Here is a 24,534-nt window from a genome sequence, read left to right as displayed (position 1 = left end):
TATCGTAGGGTGAAGATTGGTGTCAACAAAAGGGTTGTAGTTGGCTTCGCCTCTCTTTTTCCATCTACCACTTCTGTTCTCAAAGCTCCAGGGAACATATTTCAAGCTCTCTTGTGGGTCTTTTTAGAAGTCTCCCTTGACTTGATGTGAAATAGGCGGGACATAAACACACCCCCCCTCCTTCAGGCTCTCCAGCAAGTTCTCTAAAAACCTTTTCTGATCTCCATCTCCTGACCTATCTATCTTAACCCCAACCTGATAAGGTTGGGGTTAAGAGTCGTAAAAACTGGTTTCCCATCTCTTCTGATTTGGTTTGTGTGTTTGCAAGTTCAACATGGTGGTCTTCTGCACGTCCATTTTTTTTTTTAATAGTTCTGGAGCCTCAGCCATAACTTCCATTTTTGTATCCTATAACAATTATTTACAATGTTATGAGCATTAAAGTAATACTCATGGCCATATCTCACGTGCACTATCGTTACATTTTCATTGTCATTCGACTTTTTATTGTTGGTTACTCTAGCTTCATCCTAAGTCTTGAAGTTGGGTGGTGTTAGTCCTCTAACATTGGTCTTTTTTCAAAGCTCTTTGGGCTGTTCTGGTAGCTTTTCTATGTGAATTTTAGGATTAGTTTTTCAATTTCTACAAAAGAAATCATGCTCAGATTTTGATTTGGTTGAGGTCAAATCTGTAAATCAATTTGGTGGGGATTTACAGCTTAACGATACGGAGTCTTCCCGTCTTAAACACAGTCTACTTTATTTTCCACTTCAGTTTTCTTAATTTCTCTCTGCCATGTTTTGCTGTTTTCAGCAGATAACTCTTATACATTTTTAGATCAGTCTCTTCATATTTTTCATATGACTTTAAACATCATTTTTACAAAATTTTAGTGACCAATTTTTTATTGCTGATGTGTAGACATACAGTTGATTTTTATATATTGGTCTTGTGTCCTGCCATGTTGCTAAAGTCACTTATTAGTTTCAGCAGTTTTTTTTTTTTTTATAGATCCTGTAGTTTTTCTGTGTAGATGATCATGTCATCTACAAGTAAAGATTTACTGGATGTTAGGATGCCTTTTATTTGTTTTTCTTGCCTTTTTGCACCTGCTAAAACCTCCAGTATATTGTTGAATAGAATAGTTGGTGTGGACATGCTTGCCTAGTTCTTGATGTAAGAGGGGTAGGATTCAGTATCTCATAGTTAAGTATGATGGTAGCTATAGGTTTTTCATAGATGCCTTCTATCAGATTGAATTCCTTTCCAGTCATAGTTTGCTGAGAGTTTTTACTAGGAATGCATTTTTTTGGCATCGATGGAAATGATAATATGTTTTTTTGTTTTAGTTTGTTAACATGGTGAGTTATGTTAAATTAATTAAAGCAATCTTATATTCATGGGATAAACCCTTTGTGAGAAAGGTTTTTTTTTAAATAAACTTAATTTTAGAATAGTTTTAGATCTGTAGTAAAGTTGCAGCATTCCTATATGCCCAAAACTGTTCCCTTATTATTTTTTTCCTTATTATTAACATCTTATGAGTTTGGTACATCCAATGAACCTGTATTGATACATTATTATTAACTAAAGTGTGTATTTTATTCAGATTTCCTTAGTCTTTACCTAATGCCCTTTTTCTGTCCCAACATCCCATCCAAGACACTGCATTACATTTAGTCATAATATCTGCTCAGACTCCTCTTGGCTGTGATGGTTTCTAAGACTTTCTTTGTTTTTAAGAGCTCCGCAGCTTTGGGGAGTAGTATTCAGGTATTTTGTAGAATGTCCCTCAATTGAGATTTGTCTGATACTTTTTTCATAGTGAGACTGGGGATATGGAATCGGAAGACCACAGAGGCCAAGTGCTGTTCTCAGGGTATCAACATGAATTATTATTATTGATGTTAATTTTAGTCGATGCCTTTGCTGACCTCCTGGTTGAGGCAGCGTTTGTCAGCTTTCTCTGTTACTCTTTTAAATAAATGTTTCCCTGTGCAAAGGTTTTTAACTACATGCGAGGCTGTTGAGGTTATCTGTTTCTTCTTGAGTGAGCTTTGGTAGTTTGTGTCTTTCATGGCATTTGTCCATTTCATCTGAGTTGCCAGATTTATTGGCATAAAGTTGTTCATATGTTCCCTTATTTTCCTTGTAAGATCTGCAGACCTTGTCGTGATGCCACTGCTCTCTTTTCTGATAGAAAATTTGTGTCTTCTCTCTGCATATAGATGCATCAATCTTACTGCTCTTCTCAAGGAACTAGTTTTCTCTTCCATCGGTTCTCTATTGCTTGCTGTTTTCTAGCTCGTTGAGTTGCACTTCGATCTTTAGTATTTTGTTTCTTCTTTGGATTTCATTTGCTCTTCTTCGTATCATTTCTTAAGGCAGAAGCTGAGGCAGAAGCAGTTCTCCCATCCTAATCCGTGTGTTTGGTGCTGGTTTTTCCCTCGAGGTACTGCGTTAGCAACGCCCCGTAGATCTTGGTATGTTGTCTTCGTTTTCATGCTCCTCAAGATACTTTCTCGTTTCACTTCCGATGTCCTCTTTAACCCATGGTTTATTCTGAGGTATGTTATTTAGTTTCCACATATTTGGGGTATTTTCCATAGCTTTCTGTTTTAGAATTCCAATTAATTCCATTTTGCTTGGATAACATACTCCGTATGACTTGTACCCTTTAAAAAATTTTGAAACTTTCTTTTTATGGCCCAGAATACGATCCATCTTAGTAAATGTTCTTCACTTGAAATTCATGTGTATTCTATCCTTGTTGGGTGAAGGGTTCTACAAATGCCAATTTGGTCAAATTATTTGATAACATAGTTCAAATAACCTGTACTTTGTGGATATTTTGTCTAGTCTTTTATATTAAGTTTTGAGCAGGGGGTATTTCGGTCTCTGACTGTAATTGTGGAGTTGTCTCTTCCTCTTGGCAATTCTAGCAGAATTATGGGAAGATTGGTTATATTCCCCTCCCCTTCCTTTGGTCTCATTGACCCTTTAAATCTGATCACTCATACTGTTTTTAATGATGGGAAAATTTTTTTAATGCTTTAAATATCCTGCTTTATTCTCTCTGATTTTTTCTTTTTAATATCCTATTAGATGTTGAAACTTTTGTCTCGTTCTGTTTGGCTCATCTTTTCCCTCTTGCTTTCTAGATAGCTGTTCTTTTTACTTTGTCCTCTGAGAAAATTTCACCTTGTGTATTTCCTTCCTTGTACCCATTCATTTATTTAGTCCATCGATTGAATTTCTTTTCTCAGTTGAATGAACTTAAAATAATACAAATTTATTGTCTGTCTTATAGTTCTGGAGGTTGGAAGTCCTAAAACCAAGGTGTTGCTGTTCCTTCGAGAGGCTTTAGGGAAGACTGTTACCTTATCTCTTCCCCCTTCTAGAGGCTGCCTGTGTTCTTTGGCTTGTGGCCCCTCGTTCCATGTTCAAAGCCAGCAGTGGGCCATCTTCCAAGCTGTCTGACTTCTGCTTGCATTGTCATACCTCCTTTTCTGACTCTCAGCCTCTTGCCTTCCTCTTCTAAGGTCCCTTGTGATTACATTGTGATAAAATTGGGCCCACCCACGTTGTTCACAGTTATCTTTCCATCTCAAGATCTATAATTTAATCACATCTGCAGATCCCCTTCTGCCACGTAAAGAAGGAATCCAAAGGTTCTAGGATGTGGACATCTGGGGGTGGGGTGGAGAGATGGCTGTTACTCTGCTTATCACACCAGTAGTCAAATTTTTAAATTTTAACATGTAATTTGATAAATAATTAGATTCTTCACTTCCCTCTAAGAATATTAATCATTCTTTCTATGAGCGTGTCTTATGGCTGCCCACCTTCCATGGTCGTGAGGGAATAAGGGATGCTCTGCTGAGTGAGGGGCATTGGTTTCTGGTTTTCTGGGTGTTTGCATCCTCACTGCCCCGACTTTCTAGTTCAGGTCCCTGCCCTCATGCCTCCTTCCTGGAGGCAGATGCCTGGGCTCCCAGGCGCTTGGTGCAGACCCAGGATGGGAGGACTCACCGGGCCGCTCTTTTCCCAGAATGCCAGTCGGTCGTCCAGCTTCCAGTGCACACTGACTCTGGGCTTTGGGCGTCCTCAGCACCCACTTCTGGAGCAGCCCTCTTCGGGAACCATTCTGGGCTTCAATCTTCCATCTGCCGCATCCGCTTTTCAGCGATTCCCCACATTCTTCACGATTTCTGGTCTGCCACCAGTGTTCATTCTTGTTTCCCAGCATCACTTGGAAATTTTAAAAATACCTATCTTATGGTTGATGGTAATTCGAGATTGAAAGGAAGTCTGTGCTCTTGTGCTCCGTCTGTGGCGTCAGCGCCAGCCTCCCTCGGGTCATTCAGTGCGTGTGTCCCTCTGGACGCGTCTCTCTGCTGTTTGTCGCCCAAGGTGGCTTTGGATGCCAAGTGGCTGTAGACGTAAAGAACTTTGAATTGCATCATAAGACAATTATTCTTTTCTCAATTTTTTTTTTTATTATTCTGCTTTCAAGGAGATAAAGCCAGAATTTTGGACTGGAATATTTTTAATGTCAGGTTTTAGCAGAGAAGATAAGCCTTGGCTTAAAAGCCTTTTGCAGGCAAGAGTACCCAGCTTGAATTTAATAAAATTGCCTATTTTGGGGCATCTGGGTGGCCCAGTCAGTTAAGCATCTAACTCTTGATTTCGGCTCAGGTGATGTCAGGGTGGAGGGATTGAGTCCCCTATCTGGCTCCGCACTGGGCATGGAGTCTGCTTGAGGATTCTCTCTCTGCCTCTGTCCGTCCCCTGCTCACTCTCTCTTGCTCTCTCTCTCTCTCAAAAAAATTGTGTATTTTTCATCCTAATTAGTCTCCTGGTTACAGTGTCTATGGCATGGAGCACTAATTTTCAATTTACATCTTTGATGTAACATTTCATTTAAAGTTATTTGAATAAAATTGATTTCATTAAAATATTACCAAGCACACACTCAGGCATAGTACTCTGGAGAGTTCTTTTGTATTGTGTTAGGGTAATACGTGTGTCCCACTGGATGCGTCTCTGCTGTTTGTCACCCAAGGTGGCTTTGGGCTCCAAATGGCTATAGACCCTTCAAGGCTAAAGAACCTTGAATCATAAGAAAATTATGATGTCAGTTACTTTTTTTAAGACCTCGACGTGCAACCAGTGCTCCACAGAATAGGACTTTCTCACTCATGCAGCAGTCTGTGATGTGTGGTGCTCCCAGTGTCTGTGGAGTCACTCAGGCCTGGGCTGATGACAGCTCCGCCAGCTTCATCATGTGGCTTCCGTACTGTCCTAGCTGTCGCCATGCCAGCCAGTGGGAAGAGGAGAAAGAACAGCAATCCAGGCTAGATGTGTCCTCTTAAGCCAGTGAGACAAGAGTGACACTCTCCCAAGCCAGGGATGAGAACTGAATCGGAGGACCATGGGCGGTGGCCGAGCTGGGAAGCAGCCTCTAGCTGGGCAGCCACTCCAGGGCCAGTGGGAGATGCACGGCAGGTGCTAGTCCCCAGCAAGATGGAATTCTGCGAGACAGGAATTGCAAGGACCCCTAGCCATGGTAGAGGGTCCTTGATTAGACCCTGGCTCTGCTCTCTGGAGGGTGCAAGGGGACCTCCCTTGGCCTCTGTCCCCTAGGTCCCTAGATTTGCCTGCTTGGGAGTCCTTCATATCTTCCATGTCTTCACTTCATGTTGGAGGAAATAGGCTTTGGAAAGCTGCGCCCTGGAGGCCTTGAGGGTCAAGGGACGGCTCAAGGGATGCAGATGTGTTCAGATTAGGCTTGTGCTTCCTTTCACACCTGGTGCCTTCAGAAACACACTGAGCTTCCAGTCTCTAGCTCCTGGGCTCGTAACCACACCCAAGGTCCCGTCCTTCGAGGGAGCTCTTAAGGCCACCTTCTTTCTTCTTCTTATCTTGCCTTCCTTAACTTAGGGAGGCCACCTCGAGGCCATCTCAATCAGTGGGTGAGTGGGAGTGGGGAGGCAATGCCTTTAATTTAATCTTTGCTGCAGAACCGGGGCTGTCATTTGGTTTAGGAAGTCTCAGAATGATTTGGAATAACAGCCTGCTTGTCTTCAGTTCTTTGGGACAGAGAAGCAATTAGGTTTTCTTAGTGTGCGGGGACCCCACCGCTGATCTTCCTCTCTTCCCTTGTATCTTTGCTTACAAACCAGGCAGTTCTTGTCTTTCTTACAGTACTTTGCCGGATGCACCAAGGAGCAGCTCATGTAAAACAAGCTTTTCTCTTTGGAGCTACTGTATGCGATATGCTTTCAAAGTTATCCTAGGCAAAAGCTTCACCGAAGGTTTTGCCATGACCTAACGAGGGTCACCAGCTTTCACACGTGTTACACCTGCTCCTTCCTCATCACTGGCTGCCCACCGAGTCAGCACCCCAAACTTGATGGTGAGAGCACCCCACTCCTGGCACTAGGTTGTGTTAGGGAGGAATAGTTAATGGTCCACAGAGACTCCAGAAAACAGTGGTTCAAAAGGTAGAAATTAAGAATGGGAGTCCAGGCTAGAGATTCCTCCTCAGGAAATGAGCCCCAAGTGGCTCACTCGCTTCCGTTCCCAGCCTGGCAAGAGCAGAGTCTGACGCTCACACCTGGCTGCAAAGGCTGGGGCAGGGGGAGGTAAGCTGGAGAGCCACATCCGACCTGTGTGCATATTCCCGGGGAAGAAAGCAAGCGTGGGTTTTGGTGGTTAGCTTGTGGCTTCTACCACTGACATCTACATTTGTTGAGGAAGAAAACATCTGTTCTGTCTCTCACTGACCTCTCTGTAGGGTCCCACATAATTCATTTCCGTTAGAGTGTGGCCCCACGCCCATGCCCACACTGCTGGGGGGAATGCATATTAAAGTAAGTTAGGAGTTGGCAGATGTCTTGTGTCGGAGGTCAAGTGGTAAATCCTTTAGGCTTCGTGGGTTCTGTCGTAGGCGTCGGACTCGGTTAGAGTGGGAAGCAGCCGTAGACAATTTGAAAATGAATGGGCAAGGCTGTGTTCCACTAAAACATTATTTGGCCTGCGGGCCGTAGGTTACGGAGCCCTGGGGTGACTCACTGGGAAATCAATTTAGCAGTATCTATCAAAATTAATAAAAATGTTTATGCATTCTCAGTGGCTTCATTCCCGGAAATGTATCTGGAGGAAATAATTTAAGCAATAGCCCATTCATCCATCTGTTACGGCACTGTCTAGAGACATGAAAAGTCAGAAGTGAAAATAACCCAATGACCAGTGTTTGTTTATATGTATTTGTCAATAGCAGGATACTCGTTAAGGAGATCAGGGTATATCAAGTGGACTATTATGCAGCTATTCAAATGCGTTAATATGGACATTATGGAGAAACATAAAAATGTTTATGGTACGATAGTTGAGTGGAAGAAAGACACCAAGTTGTAAGTATATGGCGAGGACAGTTTTGCAAATCAACATTTGCGTGTAGACCAAGTTAAAGGGTAGTAGGATTATGGGCAATATTTTCCCATTTTCAAGATATTCTTTTATATTTGAATGAAAAATATATTTAAGAAGGGAAAATTGATGGCCCTTGAAGAAAAGTATACTTCCTTGTTTAAAGAAATTGTGCACCACATTTTATTCCCTGTTTTCCCCTGGCCCCCGGGAAGCTCAGTGCCGGCCGTGAAGGTTGAGCACAGGGACCGCGGCCATGGCTGCAGCTGCCTCTCGCGCCCCTCCTCCCCTTCCACCAGGCTGCAGTGCATCCTCGTTTGCTTGGGACAGGCCCAGGTAAACTATCCTGAGACAGTCCTGTGTCTGTCGCTTTAGTTTAGTTTTTAATAATGCCCCCCTTTTTCTCTCAAAAGTTCTCTTTGTTTGGATGAAAATCTATTGTTTCCCTGGTGTTTGTGGCTTGGCTTTTCGACTTCTGGTCCAGAAACACTATATTCTGAACGTGTGTATTATTGTAAGCCACTTCAAAATTTCTGTTTGGAAAGAAGCTGGATATAAAAACAAACTAAGTAAAAACTTTGAAAATGCGTCCAACCCCAGGCTGCCCATCACTCGCCCTCCCCGCGCTCTACCGTATCTGAGTGAAAGACAGCTAGCAGACCCCGGGACTGAGGGTCCAGCTCGCAGGCTGCCCTGCTCTCATCTGCTAGGAGGGAAGACTCAGCTCGCCTTTGATAAAGGGTGTCCTTGTCTCCCTGTAGCGATGCTAACTTTGACCTCTCAGCCTGGCAGTGTGGAAAGTGAGGTACTCTATGACAGCGGAGAAGTATTTTAACTAAAGGATCACTTAAGGGCATAAGGACATAGCATTTGAGTGCCAAAGATATGCCAGGTATATATTATTTGATGGTATAAATCCATTTCATGGCCATAACAATATTGTAAGGAAGTGGTGCTCGTAGAAAATAAAACAGTAACAAATAATAATGTAACAATACAGCAGTTACACTTACTGAGTACTTACTATGGGTCAGTTTATGTACTAAATACTTCCTACACATTTCTCATTCTGTTACTATGCCCATTTTACAGATGAGTAAGTAGAGGCTCAGAGGGGTTGAGTGAGATTTTCTGAAGGCCACAGAGGCAGAAAGTAGCAGAGCTGGACCCTTTACCTTCTAGATTTTTCACTTTATGTCCTTAAGAAGGAATACTGGGGGAACATTTAAAATGTACAAGAGCTTTGGGAATGATTTATTTCCAAGATTCTTGATCACAGGGAATCCTCAGCCAGCAAGTGGTTGCAAAGGGAGTCTGTTGTATGCCTCTGACTTGGAAGAAGAAAATGCTGATAGGACAGTGAGTTCTTTGGCTTTGTCATCCAGACTGTGCATGTCCGTGCTTTTGTCCCCTCCTTCTTGGCCAGTAGCTAGGTCCCTGGCCACATTAAGTTGTTAGAAGAGCGGTGGTCAGCCAGAGATCACAGATGTACAAAGACGCTCCTCGGAAGGCTCGGCGTCCGATAGCCGGGTCTCCACTGTGCCCTCCCCAGCTGCCTCTCTGAAATTGCCCTTGGCCGTAGCTTTAGCCCCCGACTCCAGCATCGGGCTGTGCTGATTCGTGGGTGGAATTTTCGAGTGTAAAGGGGTCCTGTACTGTTTGTTTCTGGGGCACAGTTTCAAAAGAAAATGGCATTTTATAGCCTGTATTAATGGGAAATTACTTTCCATTAGGATTCTGAATGATTTGCACATAATGTTTATAAAGTGAAGGAAAAATGTCAAGCATTTCACTAACAATTTAAAGCAAAGCTCACAGGACTGTGCCAGGAACGCATTCCAAGAACATTTTCTTCATCATTTCTTTCTAAAGAAACAGAAAAGAGGGAGATGGAAGGATGCAGGTCAATTAGGCAGAATCCATCGTGGGACTGAGATGGAATCTTCGGTAATACATTTCTCGCTGCCTAGGAGAATGAATAAGTGAGCCAGGAGCCCGGGGGGGGGGTGGCGGGGGAAGTCACATCTTGAGATGATGGATTGCAGCAGAACCAAGTTCAGCCCTGGCTTGGAGGAAGCACAGCCCGTCCAAGCCCGTGCACGTGGGGTCACGATGCTTCATCAGCACGTGCTGCCCCTGTGTCCCCAAAGAGACGACAGGGCCAAGAAAAGTCCCCAAAATGTGTGCCTGCCTCATTCCCAGAAAATCCTCCGTTTTGAAGAAAATAGTGTAGGAGTTTGCAACCTGGGCTCACGTGTCTTCCTCGCCCCGGCTCATGCGTATCAGGCCCCATGTTGTCACTTACGGAATTAGAAAAAGTATACTTTGCATTTTTTATCAACTCCTTTATTTATGAGGTTTTTATGTTTCCCCCATTGAAGTTCTTAAAGGGGGCGCCGCTTATGTAATCACAACTTAGGGCTAACACGCTCCAGCCTGAGATCGACTTGGAAAATATGGAAGGCCGAGGGCAGTGAACACGTGTGGTTCCAAGTGCACGCTACGGGCGTTCAGAGTGAGGCAAATAAATCTCTCAGACAGTTTCTAGGAAGACATTCTCACTCCCTCCAGGTATAAAAGAGACTTTTATAAAGTTCTTGACGCTGCTAAGGGGGCTCGGAAGTAATGTCTAGAGTCTGAGTCGTTCCCCTCGTCGGAGCAAAAGTCTCTGGGATTACATTAGAAAATAAACATTGATTCAAAAGTCAAGTGTGAAGTTCGAAACTTGAAGAAGACGAGCACTTAGCAAATAGAAATAAATGCTTTTTTTTTTTTTTAACTTAAACTTCCAAAGAGGAGACGGAAATTTCCACTCAGCAGTGACTGATGATTGCTCAGTGGGCAGGTTGTTTCTTGCTTTTTCGTCTTTCCTTCCCATACTTCTCTTGTTTGTTTTGTTATCACTGCCCCCCCCATACACATTTCTGTACATTATCAGCAGGGGGCCGGTCAGCGCCATGGTCAGGAGAAATAAACAAGGAAACAGGAGTCCTGCAGTATAGCTCAGAATCTGGCTCTCACTTGCTGCGTGACTTTGGGTGAGTTTCTTAACCTCTCTGGGCGGATTTGAGCTTGCCCCTAAATGAAGCGATAGGATTGAGCACATTGCAGGTTTCTTCCCCTCTCAATGCCATGGCTGCTGTAGTTCTGTTTTATGAGTACTTAACATTCTTAAAAACTTGAGAAGTGTACAGATGGAACATTTTCTATGTTCTCTGTTTAAAAAAATATTTCTTTAAAATGATGAAATCTGAGCTAGGATTCTTATTGTTGATCATTAGCCACAGATTCAGGAAAGGGGAAGAGTCCTCCTCTTATTTTTCATCCCAAGGAAGCTTTAGAAGGAAAGTCTTTCTCACTGCAGGGAACAGTTTCCGGTCATTCTTCTAAACCTTTCTAAACCGTCTGTAGAAAGAGTTTTCGGAAAGCTGTAAGAGGTAACTTCTAATTTAGTGGTGGGAATTTTAATACTACTTGGCTGAAATGATGGCATGATGATATTATCTCAAATGCCACCTATTTAAAATTTTTGATATTCTGCAATGATGACGCATTTGGTCTTTAAGGCTAAAATTTAAAGTGCTATTGTCTAAATCTTGATATAGGTACTTAGGTTTTTAAAAAATAGTGTAGAAGTTGATTGTTTCCAGGGATGACACAGAAGGCAGCTACAGGGTAATCCCGGGGGACTTCATGTTTGAGTCCGTGGGAATGACCCCCCCCCCCTGCCCCGCAGGAGTTGTCCCGTGGGTGTGGCCTCAGCTCCAAACCCTAATGCCAGTTATGGGGAGGAGAGACACGGGAAGTGTAAGAAAACAGTGCTGGGCCAGACCAGGCACCAGATGGCGACACCAGGCCTCCAGGACAGGTGCACAAAAGGGAGAGGTGAGCCTGTAGCCAAGTGCCCAATACTTGCCCCGTCCAAAGGGGGCGCCGGTGTCAGGAGTAGCTGTTTGTTGTCTAAGAATATGGGCCCAGAAGAGCCGGCCTTTCTGATTTTTCAAGACAAGCCAGAAATCATGTATTTGTTCACATGCAGTCTCCTGATTTTTAAAATATTGGTAACTAAGCCACACTGTACGAAGCAAGGAGTAGGCCAAACAGAACACACCTGCGAGCGTGAACTCCATGCCAGCGGCCAGGAAGCCACCTCTGGTTAAGGCCCCCGTGTGTCTAATGCTCGGAGAGGCAAAGGCAGCCCACAAACACAGGACCTGATGGTCCCAGGCAGCTTCTGAGATAACATCTCGGGACAAGCGGGGCTGGGCAAGGTGGAGGGACAACCCTCACTGCTCACACCCATCTCCTGTCCCGTGTAAGTTGTGGAGGGCTGGAATTAAGGTTAAAACAAATCACACATGCTTATTTTTATAGATTGCAGTATAATGATTAAGCTTGAGTTCCCCTGACGAGTGTTTCAACAAATCACGTCTCCTGTGGGTACATACAGCGTTCTTATTTCTAGAAAGACAGTTCATGGACTTTCACTAGACTTTTCTTAGTAATTTACTACTTAACTTGTCTTAGCTTGGGCGGCTTTAACAGAATACCACCGACCAGGGGGCTCGAACAATGAACACTTATTTCTCCCCGTGCTGGGGCTGAGAAGTCCAAGATGAGGGTGCTGCCAGATTCCGCATCTGGTGAGGGTCCGCTTCCTGGTTTATGGGTGGCTGTCTTCTTGCTGTGTCCCTAAACGGTGGCATTGTCCCATTCATGGGGGTCCACTCTCATGACCTAATCACCTCCCCAAAGCCCCACATACCACCGCACTGCGGATTAGGGCTTCGACGTTGGAATTCGGAGGGGATGCAGACATTCAATCCATAGCATTAACCACAGATTAAGGCATAAAATTTGCAGGTAAGAAAATCAGGGCCCAGGGGTGACCTAATCCAGAGCTTGAAACCAGGGATCTGAAGTTCCTGTGTAGTTTATTACCAGTGGACAAAAATAGCATGTTCGAGATGGTGAACAAAATGGTTTTTGTGGTATTTATTACAATTCTACACCAGCGCTGTGTCTGGGTCAGTTAGAGGGAAAGTGTTTCACTTACAAAGAATTTTTCTGTGAGTGCTTGAGATTTTAGATTGGGAAAAGAGAAATTACGATTTGAACCAAAAATGTTCGTGCAAATTCAGAGGAGATGGTATCGCATAGGTTGAGCGGGGTGCCTGGCCGGGAGGACGTACACACTCATTGAGTGTTTGAGAGGAGTCTGACCGGGAATAAACTCGAAAGTTTGAAACCTGCTCTGTGCCCCAGCGTGTTGAGAGGTGAACTACCCCATTATCCGATGGCACAGGCCCAGCCAGATAGCAGGGCCATCTTGGCGTGCAGCCAAACCTCCAGAGGGAGGCTTGGGTCCCATTCCCAATGGGGGTAACTCCACCCATTGACAGGAAGCCTCCTCTCTGCTGCAGCAGCCCCATGCGTAGCACTGGGGATAAGGAAACACCATGGAACTTCCAGACTTCAGACCAGAAAGTGGACAGAATGTGAGCCTACCTGGCCCAGACGGGTGTCACCTGCAGGCCTCACCGTTAGATGGGCTGTGGGGTCACAGGGAGGCCCGGATCCTGGCTCTCACTCCCTCCCTCTGGATCTCAGTTTCATCCTCGAGAGAACGGGAATTATGACCCTGACCGCACGGGGCTGTTCTGAGATCACGTCAGTCAGAGGTGCGGGGCACGCACGGTGCTCATCGCAGAGCAAGAGGCACCCCCCCTCAGTGGCCGTTCGAGTTACCTAACTGGTTATCTGATTTCTTAGCCTACAGCAGACTGGAAGCAGCAGATTAGAAGGGCCGAGGGACTGCTTCGGGAAGGCCCACTGACGGCAGGAAAGTGACAGGTCGCAGCCCGGCGACAAGGGAGGCAAGAGAAAGACTAAAAAATAAAAAGCAGGAACACAAAGTCAGAAGGCACAGCAGTCTGGGGCATTTACTAAAAGACAAAGAGCCTTCCTCAGGTCAGTAGCTTCTGGTAGACGCCATACCTTGTTCCCTGATAGGCACGCATGTCGACAACAGTCGTATGAATCACTTCTCTCTCTGTCCCCTTTTCCTTCCAAAAAAAATAGGAGTGGGGGAGTGAGGGGGCGTCGTAGCTTGCCTTTGAGCGGGGGGTGCTCTGCCCGGAGCCCAGGGACTGGAATCCTCAGAGTCAGGGCCAGCAGAGAAGAGCAAGCAGGGGGCTCCTCTGAGGGTCTAAAAGGGACCCGAGTTTAAGACCAGCAAAAGAGTGGCAAGGTTTTCCTGCTACCCAGAGAAGGATGCCCCCTGCCACGCCGACCACTCCCTGCCTCTCCCCATCCACGGCAGTCAGCGCCAGGAGGAGAAATCCAGCCCTGGAGAACGGGCCCCCAGATCCTGGCACGTGGCGGGGGGGGGGGGGCACAGGGGCAGACCAGGCTGCAGAAACGCCAGGCCCATCGGATGCCACGTCCACTCTGGTGGCGCATCCGCCACCCGGCGTCGACTCCTGTGTTTGCTTTTTTTTTAATTGGAGCCTGAGCTGCTCACTTTGAAGCAGAGGCTCAGGCAGAAAAAAACAGGACTGAGAATAAGTACCCAAAGAACATCCTTTGGTGGGACCAGGGAGGGATTTAGGGGCGAACGCTCCCAAAGAGCATTCCAGGGCCTGGGCGCCCCCCAGAGCATGCCAAGCTGAGGACTCACAGGCTCACCAAGCCCAGCTGATAGACCCTACCCCCCTGCCCTCATGCCCCTCACCCCCGCCCCAGCTTGGGGTTGACTCAGAAACTGAGTGGGGATAAACTCACAAGCTAACGATTTTCAGATCAAGAGCAGACTCTGGACCCAGATGGAGGTCCCGTCTCAGCACCGTTGCTGAATTGCTTTGAACCTCTGTGTGCCTTAATTTCTCCATCAGACTGGGGGAATAATGGTGCCAACGTAAACCCGCTGATGTCAGTGAGGCACTTAGAATAGTGTCCTGGCACCAAGGGTTCTGATGTCATCCCCGTTGCTGACGGGGGCTGAGGACCGTGGGACCACCACGGGAATGCGACGGGCTGGGTGGGCATCTGTGTGAGTGAGCAGCCCTCTGCATTGGGGACTTGGGGAAGCAGAAGGTGGGGTGCGGAAGGGCACTCCCCAGAATTATAGTGGTGTTAAAGTAATAAGAGGGGACCCAGGATTGGTAGGAACCGGGCCATATTATTGCCAAGAGGGAAGGGAACGCATTTTCGGGAGAATGTGATTTCTCTACCTACTGTGCATTCCCGATGTAGTCTGTACTCACCAGCCACCTTGAAACTCTTGGGTTATGGCCTCCTTTGTTTCTTTTTTCCTCCTAATGGTGTGGATCAGAACTTGAATAATAAATATTTAACAGGGACCCTCCCTTTTCTCTGTTAAAATAATCTTTGTTTCGTTGCTTTAACAAGGAAGACTGTTTTTCCCACCTCTGCTCTCATGTGACGTGAAGCCAGGTCTCAGGAGTAAGAGAAAATAAACATGGGCCACGCGGCCAGGGCAGGTGGGCGGAGGCAGCGTCCTTGCTGGGCGGCCCGGGCCGGGGCTGGGGGTGTCCGCCGCCCGCCAGACAGCACGCGCCTCCACGTCAGCCGGCGAGGTGCATGTGAGGTCAGGGAGCAGTGCTGCGAGACCCCAGGGGGCGAGAGGAATGAGCTGTCCCCAAAGATGAACACTGGGTAGGACCCGTCTTTGCTTACGGGATGGTTTCAGCAAAGGTGCTGGCGTCCGGTCGTGGTCAGCGGGGCCTGCAGGCCTGGTGCAGGTGCTGGTGTCTCTTGGGCATGGAAGAGCCCGCTGAGGAAATGCTGCCCGTTCTGCCGGCCCTGTGGGCTCCCTCCATGCTGACTCTCAGCCCTCTTTGTGCAGAGGGAAGCTTCCTACACGATCACTTCGGTGGGCAGGAACTCTTTCTCCTCAAGCGAACTGAACTTGCTTATAAGTCTCCATTTAGACCGGTGGCGGAAACAAGTTAATCTTTTTTCCATTTCTACTGTTGGCCAAAAAAAAAAAAAAAAAAATAATAATCTTTTTTCCATCTCTTCTAATGGTGGAAAAAAACATAATCTTGCCATTTCAAGGTAACTCTTTTAATAGAAAGTAGACTATCCATTTATTACTTGGTCAGTTTAGGACTTAAACCCAGTCAGTTCCGTTGAGAGCCCCTGTTAGAGCTGTTGGTCTTTCTCACGGACCCTCTCCTCCGCACGCCTCTCCCCCAAGATGTTGCCCAGATGCCAGGGGATGTTCCCCAGACGTCATGGTGGCAGGCGAGCCCCTTGGTCTGGGCTGAACAGCTCACACAGAGATAACTTGTCCCTCCAGGCCCAGGCCCGGCTCCGTGGTCCAAGCCTCTGACTCTGGATTGTGGGGTCTCTGCATCCTGTGTGTCTGTCGCGGGCCATCTCTGATCCAGCTGCCCCCCCCCCAGCACCTCCTCACTTCCTGGGGGGACTGGAGATTTGTTCAGAGGTCATGGGGAGCCAGGAGTGGCTCCCTCAGACCCTTCCCTGCATAATTACACCTCCCCACCATGTTGGTTGAGAGCAGTAAGGGGACCTGCCTTCTCCCAGAGTTCCAGTGGGAAGTGGGGCCTAAGAACCCCTCACCCCCACCAGGGTAGAATAAGGGGAGCATTTCAACCTTCTTGCCCACCTTCTTCTCTCTCCAGCCCCTTCCCTGCCTCTGGAAAGAGCTTGTATGTCTTCTCGGATGGCAGGAAGCAGCCCTTCCCTCTCTACGGCTTGTAACAAAATCTCCATGCTCTGAGTTCTTCAGATCCTGGTTCTTGGGACTCCAGAAGTCAGCCTATCTGGCTGTCTGTCTCTCTCTGCCTCTTAAGTCTCATAAAAGCCTACCTGGCTCTGGCATTGGCATGAAAACCTGTAAACCTTGGCTTTCACACCAGTTTGCAGCTGAAATGGCATGATTTTGGAACCTAGAAGTTGTAACATTGACTGCATTGTTCATGTCCCTAAAGTAAGGGAGGCCACAGCTCTTGGGCTGAAGGCCCCCGACAGCAGAAATGACCCAGCTCGGCAAACGCACTGGACAGTAGTCCAGAATATCGCCCTGCTGCTTGTGTAGTCCCGGCAGCCAGCCCGAGCTCCGGGCGGTGTGCATTTACCTGGCGTCTGCGCTGTCCGAACTGCGTTCGCTGCTGGGGGCCGTGCAGAGGTGGCTGGAGAGCCAGGTGCTCACGCCTTACCTGAGTCAGGGACGGTGGCCTGCATCATTACGCCACCCCACCGCCTCTCAGGAGAGACGCCATGTTTTGGGTTCATTTGCTGATGGAGTGTGATATGAGTGCTGGATGCTTTCCAGCCCTCAGAAAATCAAAGTGGGCAGCGTGGCAATGGTCGCTTGCCTAGAATAAATGAAGTGAGAAGTGAGTAATGTGTCTTTTCCCCGATTTGTTCAGTGTGCGTGCCGGGAGTGCACACATGTGCGCAAGTAGCTGGTGGTTGGGGTAAGTGCATGCCTGCCATTCAGCATTTAGTTCAGTCACTGCAGGTAGCTTGCAGAGTCAGCGGGAGGGAAAAAATATATATAGTTAGATCCGTAGTCAGCGTGATAGCCCATAAAATGTCTTGGCAACCCTTAGCGGCGTCACAGATCATGTAGGAGGTGACATCAGCAGGATAGATCCCAGGCTGGGAGCCCTGGTGTCTGGTTCTGGCTTTGCCATTAGCCTGGGGGCAGGCTGCTGTGACTTCTTGGAGGTATCCCTGCCTCTTCTTCAAGAAGAGAACGGTCCATGGAAGACCACCAAATAGCCCTCTAGCACTAACGTTTTGTGTTCACGGAAATGCTTTCCAAGACGACCATGTGGTTTGGCACCTGACTCTGTCTCCCTCTTCAGTGCGCCCGGAATGCAAGACATGCTGAAAGGATAGTAATCACTTTTATAGACCACATTAAAACAGGTATTCATTAATAAAGTTGACTTTGACTCAACGGCCCAGGTTGGCATGGATTTTCAGTGCCCCAATGCGCCCAGCGAGGCATTGCATTTCCAAAGGAAAATGGAAAGTTCTGCACGCTAAACACTCAGTTTCCCAATGCTCTGAAGCCACTGAATGCCATACTGTTCAAATTCAAGATAATGAACTGGACCTCTGTGTCGAAGTCTTTCCACGGCCATCGTCAGGACAAAAGGAATATACAAAGTTGGGGTGGGATGGAAGTGTGTCGTGGAAGGAGCCATCCAAATGCTAGAAACATCACGTACATGCTAGACACTACAGTGCATGTGGATTTCGATTCTAAGGCTGATCTTCCTGTAAGTCACCACATGGGAAGGAGCTTCCTCTCTGGAGAGGGAGAAGTGGGTCCCCTTCCCTTTCCCTACCAGCTGAAACTCCTCGACACTCCCAAGCTCTGGTTGAAGAAAGTGGAGGGGAAGGGAAGACTGTTAGGCGGGTGGTTTGCAGACTCCCTTGGACATTGGAGACACCTGTGAAATTTTAAATATCCCGAGGTCCAGGTCCCACCGCCAGCACTTCTGATCTAATTGGCCCGGGGTTCCACTAAGTGCATGAGCTCTTCAGTATGCTGCCGTGTTGACAGCCACGGTGACAGGAAGGCCGTGGGGCCACCTCAGCCCCACTGGGGAACTTCACTGGTGAACAGCCTGCAGGCGAAGGAGTGCTTGGCTCCCACTCCCACCTGGTGTGGACGGAGTGCTGGAAGATCAGGAGTGGGGCTGGCACAGACGGAGGGCCGCCCCGTCCGTCAGAGACACAAGCGGGCCTCACGCAGTGATTAGCTGCCCAAGTTAGAGGGGCTTCTCATTTGACCAACCATAGCAATACCCAAATTTATATTCTCTTTATGTGCACATTAAAGATCTGGTGAGGAAGGAACATAATCTCTAGCAGGGCTTGTTTCAACTCTCAATTAAAGTCAGAGAGCGAGAAGGAAGAATGTTTCATAATATCAGAAAAAGGAAATGAGAACAGAAAGCATAAAATAGGATGGCAGAGGTGAGATGACATACATGGATATTTCAGTCCTGTGTGGGGATTAAGCTCTTCTTAAAGGACAGGGACCGTGAACCTGGCACAGTCTTGCCCGGGGACGCTGCCTCCCACCTTTGCAGACCTCACTCTGCTGGTGTGACGACAGAAACGGGCCATGAGGTAGACAGGGGGCGTGGTTTTTGTGGGGTGGGGCTTGGCTTCCTTCCAGCTCCATCTTCCCGGGGACAGTCACATCTGCTGTGGACCCACCAGTGGTCCATGCCCTTGACCTCTCTGGGTCGGACATCACCTCCCCTGGCTAGGGCAGCCTCTCTGCTCCTGCCACGCCTGGGTCCTGGGATCGAGCCCCGTGTTGGGCTCCATGCTAGGTCGGGAGTCTGCTTGAGGACTCTCTCTGTCCTTCTGCCTCTCCCCCTGCCTGTGCAAATAAATAAATACATCTTTGAAAAAAAATATTCTAAAACTAATCTTAATATTAAAGAAAATCCAGTTAAAATCAAAATGAGACTTTTTAAAAGTAATCTCTGTGCCCAGTTCGAGCTTAAACTCACCACCCTGAAATCGAGAGTTGTATGCTCTACAGACTGAGGCAGCCAGGTACCCCCCAAAATGAAATTTTTATGGGGGGAACTCAATACATTGATACTGAAGTTTACCTGGTGGGGTGATTTCATGAGAACAGGATATGAGGAACTTACCTTATTAGTTATTAACACTTACTTTAAAGCTGTAATATTTCAGATGATACGTTGTTACAGTTACCCACATGGATCAGTGGAAAAAATAGAAAATCCTGAAATACGTCCAAGTGCACATGATCATTAATTACACGACGAAGATAAAAGTAGTACTGAAGTCAGTAGAGGAAGAATGGGGCCTTTAATAAGTTGTCTTGAGATAACTGTTTCAGCATCGTCAAAAATAATGCCTCTGTTTGCCAAAATTTAACTGAATTAAGAGTAAAAATTTTCACATAAAAATTAAATCATTCTTGGGGTGAAATTTAGTTGAATATGTATATAAGAATGTGGGGGAGAAACTGGGGATGGAAAGGTTGATGAGCTTGACTGTGCTGATTAAACTTTCTTTCTGTGTTCTGTATGTGCCCCAGAAACCCCCTTCCCTGCCCCGTCCCCAGGACATCCTCCCAAAACAAATGGAAGAAAACATGATAAATATACAAAGCATTTATAACATTTTATAAGGGGCTCCTTAAACTTTAAAGACAAAAAACAATAGACAAATAAATTGATAGTAAATGTTAAAAGTCTTGGAAAAATTTATGTCCTATGAATAGCAAACTCCCTTCTGAAATTTACCTCCAGGTATTGATGGTGCATGTTTGTAAATAAACATGTATTAGGATATGTTTCAAGGAGTTACCTAGGAAAGCCAAGAGAGAACAAAAGAAAAAGAAGAAAGGAAGAGAGAGAGAGAAGGGAAGGAAGGACCTTATCTATCCAACAATATAGGAGGCGGGCTAAAGAAACTGTATCATACTGATGGAGTCGACAGCTGGTCAGCAATTAAAGGTATTCTGGAAAGAGAGTCACACTAATATGTATAGGAATGTTCTTTTATGAAAAGAATATATTTATGTAAATACATACAGAGATATATTCATCAAGACATCTGGAAGCTTCTCTTCCAAAATGTTAATTTAACGTTGGTTATGTCTGGATTAGTGGGTTACAGCTGACTTCTCAATTTTACATACTTTTCTCCTTCCTCCCTCCCTCCTTCCCCTTCTCCTTCCTCCCTCCCTCCTTCCCCCTCTCCTTCCCCCCTCACTCTTTCCCCCCTCCTCCCTCCCCTCCCCTCTCCTCCCCTCTCTCCCTCCTTCCTTCCCTCTCCTTCCTTCCCTCCTTCCCCCCTCACTCTTTCGCCCTCCCCTCCCCTCTCCTCCCCTCTCTCCCTCCTTCCCCCTCTCCTTCCTCCCTCCCTCCTTCCCCCTCTCCTTCCCCCCTCACTGTTTCGCCCTCCCCTCCCCTCCCCTCTCCTCCCCTCCCTCCCTCCCTTCTTCCTTCCTTCCCTCCTTCCCTCCTCTCTCCCTTTATTACCATTGCCATGTTTTAGTTTTGAAATTAAAAAATAACTATTTGAAAAATGTTATTCTGAGAACGTCTAGCTTCACACAGTAAGCCCAGCATGTCAGGCTGGTCTGTGAATGGTCTGCCCATCCTCTCCCATGTCACACCGTGCCTCATTCCAGCTCCTGGTCACTAGCTCTGGGACGATGTCCCGACCACCCAGGCCTTTCCTGCCTCCTCCTTCTCTGAGCTTCTGAGCTATAAGTGATTCTCCAGCTCGTCTGTGTCCTTAAATGTCATACACACCTTGTGCAGTGTAAGCTTGCTGAAGGCAGGGGTTGGGCCTTGCAATTCTCTGTCTCCCCCGGGCTCCAGGCAGAGGGGAGGAGCTGCTTTCAGGGGGCCAGCCTCCACCGCATGGGAGTACTGAAGGGAAAAGCCATGGACCCGGGAGGTCAGCTGGGGCATCCTCTGGCTGGGGGCAGCTGGGACAGACACTGCGAGCCCAGCACCCGAGAGCGGGGCCGAGCCAGCATTGGGGGGAGGAAGGCGGGGGCTTGCTGTTCACGACCTCTCCAGCTCCCCACTCCTCCAAGGATAATGTGTCATGTTAATCCGTACTTTTTGTCTCCATATGGTGTGGACAGGTTCTAATGTTCCCATGGACCAGCCCTGCTGTCGTGGTCTCTATGACTTTGAGCCCGAAAACCAAGGAGAACTAGGATTTAAAGAAGGGGACATCATTGCATTAACCAATCAGATAGATGAAAACTGGTATGAAGGGATGCTACACGGGGCGTCTGGATTCTTCCCCATTAATTATGTTGAAGTGATCGTGCCTTTACCTCAGTAAATGTGTAACTCACTTTGGACACGCTTTCATAACCGAAATGAATTCACGCCAGTGCTCTCAGTGTGGTGGTCTGTGACATCTGTTCTTTGACCAACTTAATGACTTTTGTATGTGCGTTCTCTTTATAATGTATTTTGTATCCGTTTCATTTGTATAAATGATTTTCTTGTATTAGCTACATGAAACTGTAGTTTTCTTCTTCTTCTTCTTCTTCTTTTTTTGCTTATTGGCCTAAAAGTCATTGGTTAAATAAATGTCTGTGCTGCTTGTTGGTAAAAATAAATCGCAGTCCCGTCCGTGAATTGCGCGTTGATAGCCCTCAGCCGCAGCGGAATGCAAATTTTGAAACTTAAAAAAATGCTAAATATTTTGTTTCCTGACATTACTGATGTCATCTGGTCTTTCCTTATGTTTTAGTGACCTGTGAGCCGTCCAATAAATATGACACCATGTTGGCAGAAGGCCTTGCTTATTCTTAATGTTGAATAGAGTTGTAAGTGCGCTGTTCCCCCGAGCCCCATGGCTGACCCGGGGTCCCAGTGGATGCATGGGTGCTTCTTCCTGAGTCGGCAGGTCTGAGAGTGGGCGTTCACTGTCCCCCGATTCAAACACAGCACACCGTCCTTCCAGATCCGGGATAGGAGACTCTTCCCATGTACTGTCGAGTTGATTTATAAGAGAGCTGCTGCTGCCCAGTATTGGGTGGGTTTTCACGCAGGTCCTGTGGGCATGCTCGGGGGTGGGGAAGCAGGGTCAGGAGTTGGGCTGAGGGCATGGTAACAAGATCGCCTGGGTTAGGAGAACCAGCCCCTGGCCTCGCTCAGAGGTTGATCTGGGGGGAGTGCCACCAGCACTCATCACATAGGGGTCGGGTATCCTTTCTCCTTCGCAGAGAAGGAGACTCAACGGACGGCTTGCCCAGGATCGAACAGCCTGTGGTGTGAGAGGCAGAGTTTGAACTGCACCCCACAGCCTACTGAGGTGTGCCCACTGAAGTCACCGGGGTACACCTTGCTTTTCACTGACATTAGTAACAAATGCCTAGCGGCCAGGTTGGTTCAAGGGGACCAAAACCAGACTTCTCAGTCCTCTGGGTCCTTGGTACATCAGTAAAGTCACAACGACATCCTGGATATTTTTCCTCCTTTCTTTTCCCACCAGCTCCCTTCCCCGACATGTTCTCTAAAGCAGTTGTATATATAGCGTCCATAGTAAAATAATAATAAGGACTAACATTTATTGAGTGCTTACTGTATGCCAGGTGCTACTGCAAGCATTTAAATGAATAAACTCAATCCTCATAACAACCCATTTTGCAGATACGAGAGCTGAGACGCAGCAAGGCTAAGTAATCTGTCCACAGTCACACGGTCATGGAATGCCAGAGCTGGGCTCCTGAGCTAGGTGGTCTCCCTCCCGCACCTGTGTTCTTCACCTCCCTCCCACACCACCTCTCGTTCTGTGTTTGCCCCACATACTCACAAAGTAGCTTTTTATACGCCCTCAGCTTTCCGTCTCCAGCTGCCATACGTGAAATTTATCAAAGAGAGGAGAAGCCCAGGGCCATTCTCAATGCCTATACTATGCTTCCGGATTTTGTTTGGGAAATAAACTAGTTGCAGTTAATGAGTTAATAAACAGTAATTGCAGTAACTGCAGTTAACTGTAACTGCTGTCATAGACTGTAGGGGTTGTGAGGTTTCAGTAAATGGCTCGCCTCTTTCCCTCGTGAGTTCTAAATAAACTGGGGCATTAGTCAAGGGTTAAAACAGGTAAGAGCCAGTATGTAACCTGCATTGTAAAAGGCTGTGTCAGAACACGTAGCTTAGAATGAGAGCAAAAGCATCTGCTAACAGAGCCCCAAAGGGATCAGACCTACCTAGTCCAGTCCGGGACGAGGACGACTGTTGTCGTCACCTGCTCTTACTTACGGACAGAGCCTGTAACACCGAGCTTACCGCATGGCTGCCAAAGGTCAACAATGCACATTGCCTGCAGGCAGGCCAGCTTCCAAGGAGGGGCTGTGAGACTTGTGCCCAGTTCCCAACCCAAACTCACAAGCAAGGTAACTCAGCTAGGTGGGACTTTTCGGAGAAAATCCCACCTCATAGAAACTGGGAGAATGAGGAAAAGGTATTTCTGTCTGGGGAATGAAAATGAGGACAAAGAAGACTCAAGTTATCAGAAGCCCAGACAGTCCTATATAAAAGGGAAAATGGAGTATTTATAAGAAATATCCTTTATAACAGTTTTTAAAATGAGTTTTTAACCATGCAATAAGGCAAGGAAAAGAAAAAAAGGGCCTAAAGATTGAAAAGCAAGAAATAAAACTATCTTTATTTGCAGAAAACAACTGAATATGTAGGAAATTCTTAAAGAATATACAAAAAAAATCTAGAACTAACACATATATACTAATATATATACTAGTAGATATTTATATACTGCAAATTTATCAAGATCATGAGATAGCATGCAAAAATAATGTTTCTATATATTGGAAACAATTATTAAATGTTAGATTTAATGTAATAATGAAAAAATGTTATTTATAAGAGCAGCAGAAAGTACAAAATACTTAGGAAGTATTTGAACAGAAGATATCCAAGACCTTGACACTGAGAACTACACAACTTTGCATATAAAAATCAAAGACCCAAAAAATGGACAGAGATATTAACATTGTTAAAATGTCTGTTCTCAGGGCACCTGGGTAGGTCAGTCGGTTAAGCGTCTGACTCTTGTTTTCAGCTCAGGTCATGATCTCAGGGTCATGGGATTGAGCCCCGCATTGGGCTCTGTGCTGGGAATGGAGTCTGGGATTCTCTCCCTCCCTCTCTCTCCCTCTCCTTCTGTCCCTCCCCCGGCTCATGCTCTCCCTCCGTCTCTCTCTCTCTCTCAAATAAATAAATCTTTAAAAAAAAGAAGAAGAACACGTGGGAAAATGTCTTCATAACCTGGAAGTGGGCATAATTTCTTAAGACACAAAAAAGCACTAACGCCAAAAAAACAAAATTGATAAATTAGACTTCATTAAAATTAATTTCTGTGGTACCTGGGTGGCTCAGTCAGTTAAATGTCTGACTGTTGATCTCAGCTCAGGTCTTAATCTTACGGTCATGAGTTTGAGCCCTGCTTTGGTTCTCCACACTGGGCATGGAGCCTCCTAAAAAAAAAAAAATTAAAAATTTCTGCTCATCTAAGAACACCATTTAAAAAAAATAATAAGACCAATCA

At 46.4% G+C, this 24,534-nt stretch overlaps 1 protein-coding gene across 3 annotated transcripts in view; it reads left to right on the top strand.

The window, feature by feature from the left end:
- Positions 1–21,758, top strand: part of SH3GL3 (SH3 domain containing GRB2 like 3, endophilin A3) — a 134,222-nt gene extending 112,464 nt beyond the window's left edge. For 2 of the 3 annotated variants that reach the window (XM_045813147.2, XM_045813148.2), the window contains one exon: positions 21,092–21,758. In XM_045813147.2, the coding sequence (XP_045669103.1) occupies positions 21,092–21,297 (206 nt within the window). In that variant the 3' untranslated portion in view covers positions 21,298–21,758. Of the gene's footprint in view, positions 1–13,206; positions 13,495–21,091 lie in introns of those variants that run through there. The other variant, XM_087856589.1, reaches the window with a different exon arrangement.
- The last annotated feature ends 2,776 nt before the right edge of the window (positions 21,759–24,534 follow it).

The sequence above is a fragment of the Ursus americanus genome, chromosome 28 (genome assembly GCF_024610735.1).
Source record: "Ursus americanus isolate L20-20 chromosome 28, mUrsAme1.1.p, whole genome shotgun sequence".
NCBI classification, from domain to species: Eukaryota; Metazoa; Chordata; class Mammalia; order Carnivora; family Ursidae; genus Ursus; species Ursus americanus.
The sequence above is the reverse complement of the archived record's forward strand: the minus strand, read 5'-3'. Positions and strand labels throughout refer to the sequence as shown.